Source organism: Dicentrarchus labrax, unplaced genomic scaffold (genome assembly GCF_905237075.1).
Source record: "Dicentrarchus labrax unplaced genomic scaffold, dlabrax2021, whole genome shotgun sequence".
Taxonomy (NCBI): Eukaryota; Metazoa; Chordata; class Actinopteri; family Moronidae; genus Dicentrarchus; species Dicentrarchus labrax.
Genome location: NW_026136710.1, coordinates 8,283,190 through 8,296,173, shown reverse-complemented (window position 1 = coordinate 8,296,173; position 12,984 = coordinate 8,283,190). Strand labels below are relative to the sequence as shown.

At 38.1% G+C, this 12,984-nt stretch overlaps 1 protein-coding gene across 10 annotated transcripts in view; it reads right to left on the bottom strand.

Annotated features, from left to right (window-relative positions):
• Positions 1-12,984, bottom strand: part of mapk10 (mitogen-activated protein kinase 10) — a 39,165-nt gene that overhangs the window by 14,571 nt on the left and 11,610 nt on the right. For 5 of the 10 annotated variants that reach the window (XM_051412117.1, XM_051412119.1, XM_051412124.1 and 2 more), the window contains exons 2-8: positions 12,702-12,773; positions 10,923-11,092; positions 6,866-6,995; positions 6,326-6,384; positions 5,542-5,680; positions 4,241-4,406; positions 3,307-3,378 (exon numbers count right to left, since the gene is read on the bottom strand). In XM_051412117.1, the coding sequence (XP_051268077.1) occupies positions 3,307-3,378; positions 4,241-4,406; positions 5,542-5,680; positions 6,326-6,384; positions 6,866-6,995; positions 10,923-11,092; positions 12,702-12,773 (808 nt within the window). Of the gene's footprint in view, positions 1-3,271; positions 3,379-4,240; positions 4,407-5,541; positions 5,681-6,325; positions 6,385-6,865; positions 6,996-10,922; positions 11,093-12,675; positions 12,774-12,984 lie in introns of all 10 variants that reach the window. The other 5 variants (XM_051412120.1, XM_051412118.1, XM_051412126.1 and 2 more) reach the window with 4 other exon arrangements.

The following is a 12,984-nucleotide window of genomic DNA, read 5'->3' as shown; positions in this document are numbered from 1 at the left end:
CAGATAAAATAATATAAATACTTTTTCCAAGTTCTAATCGAATGTATCCCTGATTTATTGTCGTTTATCACATGCTAAATATGTGTCAAAATACTTTTCTAATCTTTGGCTGAAAAATGTTAAAATATTCAGGTTACATAAGTTTATCCCATCAATGGGAAGAGAGCAGGGTCCCAATACAGGAGAAGTGTCACTTCCTTTATGGTCCCTGTACATGAGGTTTGTTTTTCATGTTTCTTTATTGTTATTATTATTATTATTGTTATTATTATGCTTACTATTATTATTAAATGTAATGTTAGCATTACGTTGGATAGTTTGTCCACATCTTCCTAATGTAAAAATGCTATCTAGTTACAAACTTCTTTATAAAACACTGATGTTATATCTGCCCAGTACTTCCTGTAGCTGATTTCTTTTGATTGATGATGATGATGGTTTTTTACACAGAGTTAGACTAAAGTGAAAATAGTGACTGTATTTTATATTTACATATTTGCTTTTATACCTTTGTGGTAGAAAAGGAAGTGATACATCTCTGCAGGGACCTAACATCTCATCATCCCTGCTCATTACTCAACCATTACTGTGTGGGTAGCTAGCACTGTAGCAAGAAAAGCAGTGTATTAGTAGGAGAAGTGTGTTTGGTTGTCAGCTCGCAAAAACTGTTTACATTTCTGTAAACATTACAGGTCTAATTTTTTATTTCCCCCATATCCTCGTAACAACAGAGATGATTGTGCTGTATAAGTTAGCCCGCTTTTGAGCATCAAATGTGTGCTACTTCTGCAACATGACTATATGCATTCGACTGTCTATATTTATTGTAAGCCACAAACAGAATACAACTTAAATGTCCATATCATCACTCCATAGCCACTTATTTAACACACAGCTGTACTAGATGGCCATCAAACACCCAGTCACCCTGAGGCTCACTGTGCTGTGACCTGTGCAGACAGACTGCTATCCTATATCGTCGTCTGACAGACAGTCTGACAGGAAGGTGCAAAGAACTTCAGCCTGGTCAATACTTCAGGTCGAAAAGTCTATATTTAAGTAAATTAAGATTAGCAACAGCGGGGTACCACTCCAGAGCTAATCAATAAGCAGAAGATGAACAAAAATATGCATGACTACTGTCCACTGAGCTACAGTTAGAAAGGATGGAGTGTCACATGATAAGAATTTCAATGTCGTTGTGAGAGCGGAGACAAAGGAGAGAGATATTGCAGAGCTCATTGCAGGGGTTTTCTAGTTCTCCAGAGCATTAATCTTTCAGGGACTGCATGATCAGGGATGTAGAGACCAGAGTACTATCCACAAGCACCTGCAGACACACTGGTCTTGTGTTTGTGTTGCTTATCTGCCTCTAAACAACTCACAGTAAAATCATAATTTTAAAGGATGAGTTTGGTGATATTTTATATGTTTGTGATTGTCAACAAAACCCATGGAAAGACCAAAACCAACAATGCATTAGTCCATCTGTCAATGCGTTTTGACCCGTTCTGTGGCTTTAAGCCCACTTGTTCCTACTTAACACATTCAAAAAAACGTGTCACAAGTACTAAACTTAAAAAATAATTTCCTAAACCAGCTGGACACTGTTGGGTTATTCAAAGAGGAGTGAATAGTGCATTTGTTGGGAACTATTTCCAGCTGGGAGCAGGATGGTAAGGGATTAACTATACAGTATCCATGCTCACCATGAGGAAGGAAAGTATCTCCCAGTGCAATGGTATGACTCATTTATGTGTTTTTAATATTTTTTTGGACAACAGCGAGGTCTAAGGCACTGAGAATTAGCTATATACAATTCACTTTAAACAGAGTACACCAATCTCTAAGTATTCTAACTTTTAACATTATGTCCTAGTCTGAGTATCTAAGTGTTAAAAGCAATTTGTTCCTGTTGCCATAAAATTTCTTCAGTCCTTTTTGAAGCCAGCCTTCAACCTTTTTCCTTTTCTTTTTTTTTCTTAACTCAGACTCAGTCCTCACCATTGAGTACTTGGTGTTCCTTTTAATATAGCGTCTTTTTGTGTAAACGTGTTTTAATGCGTCCAGTCTTGATGTGATAAGTTGTGTTTCAATGTCACAAACCTTTGCGCATGTAAGCAAAGACAAATTTCTGCCTTTTGCATGCAAAAAGGTAGACACGAAATATTCTATTCTTTATCAGGCTACACAGAAAATAGAACTTGTTAGAAGGATCAATTCATTGTTGGTTTTGGTCCTTTCATTGGATTATTTAATAATAAGACAAATCTAGAATACCCCAAGACTTGATGATTTTTACCTTGCATCATGCAAGTTTTATTACTACCCCATCATCGCAGCTGTCTCATTTCTAATCCTTAACCTTTGAACTCTCCTGGCGTAACCAAGTGAGTTCAACTAAGCTGCTATTAACAGCTGCTCAAAATGAATAAATTAATCCTTCATTATTATTCACTAAATGCTTAACAACTATGTCTGACTCACATATGTGGGCACCCTCAGATGGCAAGATGTACTTCATGTGTGGACACATGTGCACAAAATCAGCATGGGGACTATTTATCCAAATCCATCCTACTGAAATAAGTCATCTTGGGGATGCAATTACAGCCCCCTCACTGCAGGAGAACACACGAGGTAGCACTCCAAAAACACTCTAAATAATAACAAACACATTCAGAGACATAGAGAGAGAGAGCTTCGTTTTGCCAAATGTTGAGGCTGAATAAAGCTTGAGATTCAGACTTACTGACTTAAGAACAATAATTTATGATGCGTATCTTATGATGTTATTGCAGGTTAAATTAAAAGTGTTAAAAGAAGACCGGTTGGAATTGATACGGACATGTGTTATAAAGACAGCCAGATGTGAGAGTGGTTTAGTTCACCCCAGTAACATACAGAGAACATCAGGCCAGGTACAGAATGATCTTCAAAGTATATGTAACTAAGAAATGTAAAATAATGGAACTGAAGCCAAAATTGACCAAAATACCACGTGAAACGTAAGTTATTGTTATTACTGTATGAATTAAACATTTACATTTTTTAAAGGACTAAGGGACAACACAGCTGTAGCTACTGTTTCATTAATGCCAAACTCTCCAAACACTTGATTTGAAGTTTCAAAAGTTAGTTGAATCCATCTTGAGTCAGACACTTGAAACCCAATATGGATGGTGGCATTTAAAACAAAGAATGATTGATCTTTAAATCCATTCTTCGTTATATGCACCAGACATAAACCTATAAACAAAAACAGTGTTACCATCACATAATGTTGATGTGGGTTAACAAGGATACAGTCCCGGCCAGGGAAGAGGATTTTGTGGCGCACCATTTCTCCCATAATGCACCCCACCGACCATATATCCACTGCACGCATAGAGGTGAGCAAAAGAAAAGAGAGGAAGGCAAAGGTTAGTGTTAGACACATCAAGCTTTCTGCGGCAAGAAGCAAAAGTGATTAGAAACTAGCTGTTATTCAGTGAGGGAGAAATAAGTAGCAAGGAGCATGTTATATAGAGATAAAGTGGAATGAAATACAGATATAGACAGAAAGCAGAAGAAGAGCAAGAAAAGAGAAAAGCAGAGCCTTGGAAGGACTAACTAGCTGCAGGAAATAGCCTACAGGCTTCCATCCATGGGAGGAATATAGCTAATGAGTCATAACTCTTAGCATGGTATTCAATCACTTGTCTGGTGTTCTGGGGGCTTTTAATCAGTGACTCAGTACCTCCAACAGTTCACTGTTGCTCATTTGCAAAGTGCGACTCAGCCAGAATTGTTTTTAAGGTTTCACAGATAATACCATGATGCTTTCATTTGGGATCATGAATGGATAACACCTGTGTAATCTTATATTTTTTCATCAATGCCCACGAAAAGATCATCTAAGTCATCAGTCCCCCACTGGTTTAAAATACATTACATAAAGCTCACATAGACATACTGCTGGTCGGTTTAATGTAATTCACTTTTGAAAATGACTTTGTAACACAGTTGCGTAAAAAAGGTTCATTACTCTTCCTACAAGTAGCTCCTCATCTGTATTAACTTTAGTATCCCTTCTTCATTGCCCCCCCACAAGAAAATAAGACTGCAGTTTTGAGAAAATAGCTCCAATAAATGACTAAAAACTTAGCTAAAACTTGGGTTTATTGTGACTGCAGTGTTATCCTTTAAATCTGTCTGAATTTGATACATGCATATTCACTGAATAATCCTTAATTCTCACCGTTCTCTTTGTATCCCATGCCCAGGATAACCTCTGGGGCTCTGTAGTATCTAGTCACCACATAAGGGGTCATCATGAAGCTGGTGCCTGCGGTCCTGGCCAGACCAAAGTCCAGGATCTTCAGGGTGCAGTCTGACTTCACCACTATATTGCTTGGTTTGAGGTCCTGGAGATGGGAAAAGACTTGCCTTAGACACTGTGTATATTTAGGTAATTTACAGGTGTTGACATGTTTAAATAGACAGTTTCTTTAGAAGATATGCCTATTTGCTTTGTTGTGGAGAGTTAGATGAGAAGATCAATACAACTTTCACGTGTCTGTTAAAAACTGTATTGTTAGCTTTAGATTAGCACAAAGACCGGAAACAAGAAAACAGTTAGCCTGGCTCTGTCCAAAACTAACAAAATACACCTACCAGCATCTCTACAGCTCAATAATTAACACCTTATATCTTTTTTTGTACAATCCATACAAGAAATAAAGTGTAAAAACAAGCATTTTGAGCTTTGACAAAAGCTACTTTCTGCCAGCTTTATCCCCTTTTTGCAGAAATTATGCTAAACTAAGTTATAGGATGGCTGGTTGTAGCTCCATATTTATTGTACAGATATGAAAGGGGTATCAATCTTCTTACTAACTCTCCAACACATATTTCCCAAAATGTCAAATGTTTGCTTTAAATGTCAATACTGTGTTAATTTTCTTCAGAACTACCTAAAACTGTAATTAGTTAAACTGCGGTCAAAAATCTGGTAGCACTCAGTTTTATTTATTTAAAGTAATGATCTCCCAATCTGGAATTACCATTTCTTCATGCACTGTGGCAAAGTCTCTGCTATCTCCCGCTACTGACCAGGAGTGGTTGTAAAAGGCAATTTACCTCCTCCAATTGACCTGCCAGGAAGGAGCCTCACTGAGAGGACGTAAACACATGCTATATCCACCTAGATCCTATTTCCCTTTGTGTAGGTGCTCTGGCCAGTCAAATCTGCTGGTGCACTGACAAGGACATGATTCCTCACAGGCTCCCCACCCTGTGAACACTGCCAACTGTGGGACAGCTGGGACAGTCAGCCAAGCCAGATGGAGGCACCAGGGATTAAACCCTGGTCACTGCAGTGCTTCCTCTGGGCCACCTGGGTGCCCTTCTGGCCAAATGGGTGACCAAGGTGACATCAAGGTTTACGCCAAGTCTGCTGATGTTAGACTATAAATTGCCATCCCAAAAGATATTTAAAAAATACACAACCCAAAACATTCAGTAGTTAAAGAAGAAAACCGAGGCGTCTTGCTTTCCTACCCTGTGAATAATGCCGGCTGAGTGCAGATGTTTGATACCACAAAGCATCTGGTAGAGCAGGTAGGACATTCTCTCGTGGTCAAGCTCCATCTGAATCACCTGGCACAAGTTGGCATCCATCAGCTCCATCACTAGGTACCTAAGAAAAGGTTTTATTGATTTATAAGTGACGGATCTTTGACTGATTATTTTGGCATTTGATTAGTCTACTAAAATTTGATTTGGCTGTTCTGTAAATACTTCTCTAATAAATATAGCAACTTCTGATCAACCCATATACATTTCAGGAGCAACTTCTTATCCAGCCTACTTCTGGTTTAAGCAACGCCCACATCCAGTTTAGGCCCTGCCCATTTCAGCCACAAATACAGATAATGCAGTTGGTTGAGCAGAGACATATACAGATAAAGGTGTACTTGCTCATCTCTACCTTCTACCATTTCAGCCACAAAGACACATGAATCTATCCGCAGTACTGTTTATCTTAAGACTGTTCAAAATGTGAACACACTCTCATTCATCATTCAGTATGAAAACAGGATACATTGAGCAGCCTCAGATTACACCTACAGTGCTTTCACTGACTACACTCCAGTGGTTATGCTCTTACAACTGCAGGTGCGAAGGAGTAAATAAGCACATAATACATAATAAAATCAGTCCCCTTCTTTTCTCTGTCATACAATATATCTAATTAAATGAGAACAAGTAACCTTTCTTCGCCTGCTAAATTAATATTTTTCACGGAAATGTAATTATGCAAAGAAGGGTTTCCTATACTCACACATCCTGGAATTCCTCTAATGATTTCTGTGGTGTGAAGACATTTAATAAACTGATAATCTGAAATAGAGAAGAGGATGGAGAGGATCAACATATAGCACTTTAAACATACACACAAAATCTGAGTTACAGCAAGGGACGGGGATGCAAGTTGGTAATGACCCTGATGAAGGACACTGCTGGGCGAGAGACAGAGTAAACCGAGGAAGCGAGGGTGGAACAAAAGATCAGGGATAAATGTGGATGGGAGGAAAAAGAGACGGAGCAGAAGAAAAGAGAACAAATTGCGGCGTTGGAGATTACATTCATGCCTTGAAGTGCTCTCTGTTTCACTCTCCTGCCAGTTCGGTACATTTCTGGAGGCATGGAATTTAGCACGGTCACAACATTGCAGTCGCTCGTCTCTGTTTTGTAGCAAAGGGATTTATCGAGCACCAAAAATAGACACTGACTGGGGTAAAACTGCTTCATTCTGACAATAGATGCGTTTTCCTTCTTCCTGCATTCCTTCCTACTTCTGTTACACCTCTGAGTTACTTACATTTTTGTGATTGACACATTTCATGAGCACCAACTCCCGATATGCCCTCTTGGCATGGGTCTGGTTCTGGAAGGGTCTGCTCAGCTTCTTGATGGCTACATTTCTGTCCAGGACAGCATCATAGCCCGCACTGCAGAAGAAAAACCACAGAGGACGGGCGAACAATTTAGTATTCATAGCTGGGTGAATCATGACATTGTGACAATCCACCCTGAAAGTCAATGGTCACAAAAACAAAAGGATTATTTTTCACATCTCCAAGCAAACAAAGACTTGTAAAAATAGATGACAGATGACTTCGTTTTAAACTCATCATTTTATCTGGAAAATAAAAATTCTCCAGAGGCAGAAAAACATTCTTGGAAATACGGTTTTTCGCTTTCTTAGATTAGTTGGATGAGAAGATTGATATTGCTGGCAGTTACATCTTAATCAAATCCAATATTAAAGGTGCCATATGTAAGATTCTGAAGCATCTTACATATTATTTTATATATTAACCAGTTTAATTGCCAATTTGCCAAGGGGTTGTAATCTCCTCCTGCTAATTTAAGGTGAATACTCTCAAGGTGGAATAATGAGAGAGGTTTTTTTGTTCTTGTGCCAACATTGTGTGAATACAGCACAAGACTCCAGGAAGTTGCTGTCACTGGCCAAGAAATAGTACAGTATAAATGCCTGGCTAGCTGCTACAAGCTAAGCTAAGGGTCAGCTTGCTCGGCTTTATGTTTAATGGACAGATAAGGAGGGTATTAATAACCGTTATCAGAAAACTATTTTTCATTTTTACACTTTTTTTTAACGATTTTTGTACAATTTACAATGTGTAAATTAGCTTGCTTAAAGGTGCTGATAGGCAGATATATTTACTTTTGGACATTGCCAGGCTAGCTGTTTTGCCCCTGTTTTAAATCTTTATGCTAAGCTAAGTTAATCAGCTCCTGGCAGTAGCTTTATATTTACCTTAAAGACATGAAAGTGGCATTGATTGAAACTATTTCTTGAATTCCACTTTCAGATGTTCCAACTGACCATAAACACTGACTTGTCCTATTTCTAATAATAATATGTATGAAATACTTGATTATAATATGATTAACAGTATTGACATTGCTGTGTTACAAACAACAATAAATACAATGCAGTGAAATCAAGGGGGGAATATAGATCTCTTCTCCCACAAAGTGGCTCAACCCATTTTGGAGGTCATTACAGCAGAGTGAGTTCTTTGCTGGCTCAACACAATCCCAACCCCTGAGAACCTTTGGGATTTTGTAGATTTATGTTAGCTTTCAATGAAAAGCAGTACATAGATGAGAAAAGGCAGCCATAAAGATGCCAGGCACATCACATTCTCAGCTATATCTCAGACTGTGGCTGTTTTGACAAATTCTCCCTAAAAGAGGCTACAAATTGAGTTTCAAGGCATGCAGGCTTACTGCAACCTTAATCAAGATGACGCTGTGTGTGGGTTTGCGGATGGCTGGGTACACTGTGGTTCGTCATGTCTCTGGAGACAGCAGGCCAGGGATGGTGTGTGACCATGGAAACAGTGGAGCCTTCATAAAAGCATTGATCCAATAGGGATTTGAGCCTGTCATCACTTTTCAAGCTGAGTGAAAGATGATGTCATGACCAGTTAAACTACTTAAAGCCTTCATCCCTCCTAAGATGCTTCTGAAAGCTCATCCTGACTGAGCACACAAGTCATAAGGGCAGAGATGTGCACAGATTGGGATGTTTGTGGGCGACAGCATTGGCAGAGTGAGTCTTAGCTGTGATATAAGTTTTCCCTCGTTACCATGTTCTCATGCTTCACAGGGGCAAATGTCTGATGATTGAAGAAGAAGAAATACTTGCTTTATTCACAGTTGATTATAAAGAATAAGCTTTCGGATAACTGCTTGTATTGCATTTACCTCTGTGTGTGTGTGTGTGTGTGTGTGTGTGTGTGTGTGTGTGTGTGTGTGTGTGTGTGTGTGTGTGTGTGTGTGTGTGTGTGTGTGACTGTTAGCAGAAAGGAATTCCACTTTCTGTGCAAAATCAGACAGATGTTTATGTAGCTGTGATTATGTCACCCATTTAGGGATTAGACTGTTGATAATGCATGGTAAGCAACTCTGATTATTTCATCATCATACTGTGACAAAACGATTCTTCCAGCATAAATACACATGTCTACGTCTCATGGTATGTTGTTGATGTGCTTGTTAGCTTCTAAATGAGACTATTTGCATAGTGTGTCCCCTTTGATGTCTATAATCAGTAGGATATTATATCAGTCTTTGGGGTTTTATGCGGTTTGGTTGTGGTAATACCATCACCATATGACACCAGATGACAGCTGTGGGCAGAGCCAAGCAGCACACAGCAGAGTAGGTTAAATTAGATTTCCACTGTCTCCCTGCCATCCATCTACAATATCCTTCAAATGGGCACAATCCCAGCATTAGCAGCTACAGCCTGTCCAAGCTCCTTTGCAAATGCACAAAATTGCTTTGGAGCGGAAGGGAAGAAGGGCCGAGGGCATGGGAAGCAAAGGAAGGACAATGAAGTAGGGCGAATGGAGGGTAGGGGGTTTAGAGTTTTGAGAGCCAGAGATTCTTTAAACACTATATAACAAACTAAAACATGTCAACTTAGGTCATCCCAGGGAGGGTCTCTGAGGCAAGTATATCACCACAGTGACACTGCATTAACATAAATATAACTTACAGATCTGTTGGGTTGCTTGAGAAAGACTGTAAGATGCATTCCTTTAAGTGGAGCCTTGGCAGTGGTTCCACTGCATTCTGACAGGGCAGGCGTGAGATGAATTACAATGAATACAAGCTCTCTCTGCAATCCGGATTAAGGATTCACTTAAGTGCCCATCCTGTTAGGCCCTTATGGCTCACACATCCATATTCTAAACAGATATGTCATCAGCTCATAGTACTGAAGAGGACAAGAGCCTCTAGTGAATCCAAATACCATACGTGGCCACATTTATGACAAAATTATGCCAAAGTGTTCATCCTGATTCCTCTACTAAATATAGTGATTATTTGTTTTAAGCATATATGTTTGCCTTCTACGCGTTGTTAATATTTCTCAACTTCTATAATGGGAAACACTGTGCTTTGACATTTAAAGTAGCAGCAACAATTATCTTTATCTCCAGTTTTAATATAAAATAAATATCACAATTTCATCAGTTCATAAGAGGAAACAGGTGCACTTCTCAGTTGGGTGTTCTGCTTCAAAAACGTCCATCACTCAGTCAGTCAGTCAGTTAGTTGAAATTAAAATTCACCAAATTGACTGAGACGTAAAGAGATTCTTTTGGGGGGGGTTTTATCACTGCAGTACTGCCATTTCCCTGAATTTGTTTTTGGGAAACAAACACATTACTACCTCATTACATGGCGGTTCAGCTAAAACCCATTTTGTGCCTTTTTAAAAATGTTAATTACAAGTATATTTACAGTTATAATTGAAGATGTTGACTTGACATTCTAAAATTATCTTGTTTGTGCCTCCCAACTGATGGTTACTGTTCCATAGGGATTGAATATAAACATTTACCAGCTTTAAAAAACAAGATATTAAGATGTATTTGCCTTTTAAAAGAACTTCTACTTGTTTGCCCTTACAAGATTAAAACCCAAAATATGTCCAGATATGTTTCTACATTCACAAGCTTTTACGCCTGTGCAAAGATGAGTCACTGTGCTTTCAGATGTTCTGATTGGTCAGGTATAACGGAACCACATCAGGGTTTTCAGGAGAATTGAAAATATGACTTTCAGTTTGCTAAATTACACCATTATTAATCATGGAAATGTCAAAACAATTTTCTAGAATTACATTTTACAGCTGTTCACTCTCACAACAGTGAAAACAATAAGCAGAGATTCTTCTCAATAATCCCCCATAGCAATAAACTACAAGACAATTAAAAAAAAACAACTAACAGCTAAATGAGACAAGATTAAATACTGCATAAAAACCCACATCAAATAGCATGATATGATGTAAAACAGGACATAAAAGAAATTAACTGTTGAGTACCTACCAGACAATTCCCTGAGCTCCGGAGCCAATGGGCTTTAAATTCTGATAACGTTTTAAAACTGTGAAGGTGGAGTCTCCCACTTCCACACTGTAGAACTGGTTGTCCACTTTGCTTTTGCTCATGTTGTAATGTTTGGCAATATATGACACATCCACTTGTTTTCCAAAACCCTGCATGAAGTAAACACACAAGAAATACTCTGTTAGTGACGATGAAAGTGATTTATGTGTTTACTTACCTGGCAAGTGATAAAACATTTGGAAGATTATATTAATATATATAATAATATATATATATATATATATATATATATATATATAATATATTAAAGATCCAGTGTGTAACATTTAGGAGGATCAACTGGCAGAAATGGAGTATGATATTCACAGGTATGTTTTAATTAATGTATAATCACCTGAATATAGGATCAGTTGTGTTTTCATTATTTTAGTGAGAAACATTTTTATCTACAGAAGCAGCGGGTCTCCTCCTATGGAACCCAACATGTTGAACTGCCATGTTTCTACAGTAGCCCAGGACAGACAAACCAAACACTGGCATTCCCAGGTCGTCGGACACGAGCAGTGTTCAACTTTCCTGCTAGATGGCACTAAATCCTACACACTGGTCCTTTAAGTTATTATTATTATTAAACCATTAGCCATCAATAAATCACTAAACCAATCAACAGTCAATATGTATTTAGCTGCTACTGTATTATTCACTGTCTGCATTTGATATGAGTCTATATTGGTGCTTTGTGTGTGTTAGGGAATAATTGGTAAAACTGGAAAGGTAGCAGGACAGGACATACAGTACAGTTGAGTTTACACTGTTTCCATGCAGAAATGTAAACTCTATAATAGCCATGTAATGACATTAGTGCCACTAATGTCTTTACTGTATTAACTAGACCAAAGACATCTTTTATGAACGTGCACACAATAATCAGGCTATAATTACTTGGGCAAGCAGTCGAACAAATGGTGCCACAACAAAAATATCAGTTAATTACAGACGGGGTAATTACAACACAGCTCACAGACCAAACAAAGCTGTGTATTATTGAGGAGCACAACTTCCACCAAACAAGATGAAAGATATATATTTGATGTAATACATTAAATCCGACATGACTTGCAAGTCATGCAAACCTATGATCTAATTATTGTAATACATTAAACTGCAGCCTGTATACAGCAGACAACCCATGCAAAGCTTCTTAATAATGTGAGCTACAGTGGAATAGCCTGTAGCAAACTACACAATCCTCACTCACACACTTGTGATATTAAATTACATCCCCACAAGAGTTTTGCATATATTTTACATTGACACTTTTACAACTGAGGAAGAGACAGGTTTCTGTTTGGAAGTCACTTCACTGTTTTGTCTTTACTTGAGATCTCAGTGTCAGATAAACATTTCAAGTACTGAACTAAATGGAAAATCAGGTCTACCTGAATTATTTTATTCATGCAAATTATCAACACAAGGCTGTCAACTCTTTACCTTCTGAAAAAACTAATTTTTCCACAGGATATTTACACTTGAGCTCCTAATCACAAGTGGAAACCATATTGTATTTCACATTTAAAATCTAACATGCTCCATTTTATCTTTATTCTGAAGTACGTAGTTAGAACAGTTAGTTAAAATGTTCTTGAGTTATCTCACTATTACACACAGAAACACAACAATACCACAACATATAGAGCAATGAAGGGGAAGTGGAAGTGAATGAATACTGTACCTTTTTTACCTGTATGGAACACACACCTGACAAAAGGCTATCTTCACATCCAGGATTGGTTGGCTGCAGTTATATAAGAAATGTCTGCTCATAAATACCTGCAAAGATACAAACAGAGGAGAGCCAGAGAGTCATGTCAGAGTGTGTGGGGTATGCACATGAGTTCAGCAATTAAACACATGTGTATGATGTGAAATGAACTGACCCCAAAACATATAAAGTGTAGTGGTAATGTAAATTCATCTACATCAGGATTTAAACAGTATCACTTGCAATGCATTAGATATAATAGATAACAGAGCAGTTTAA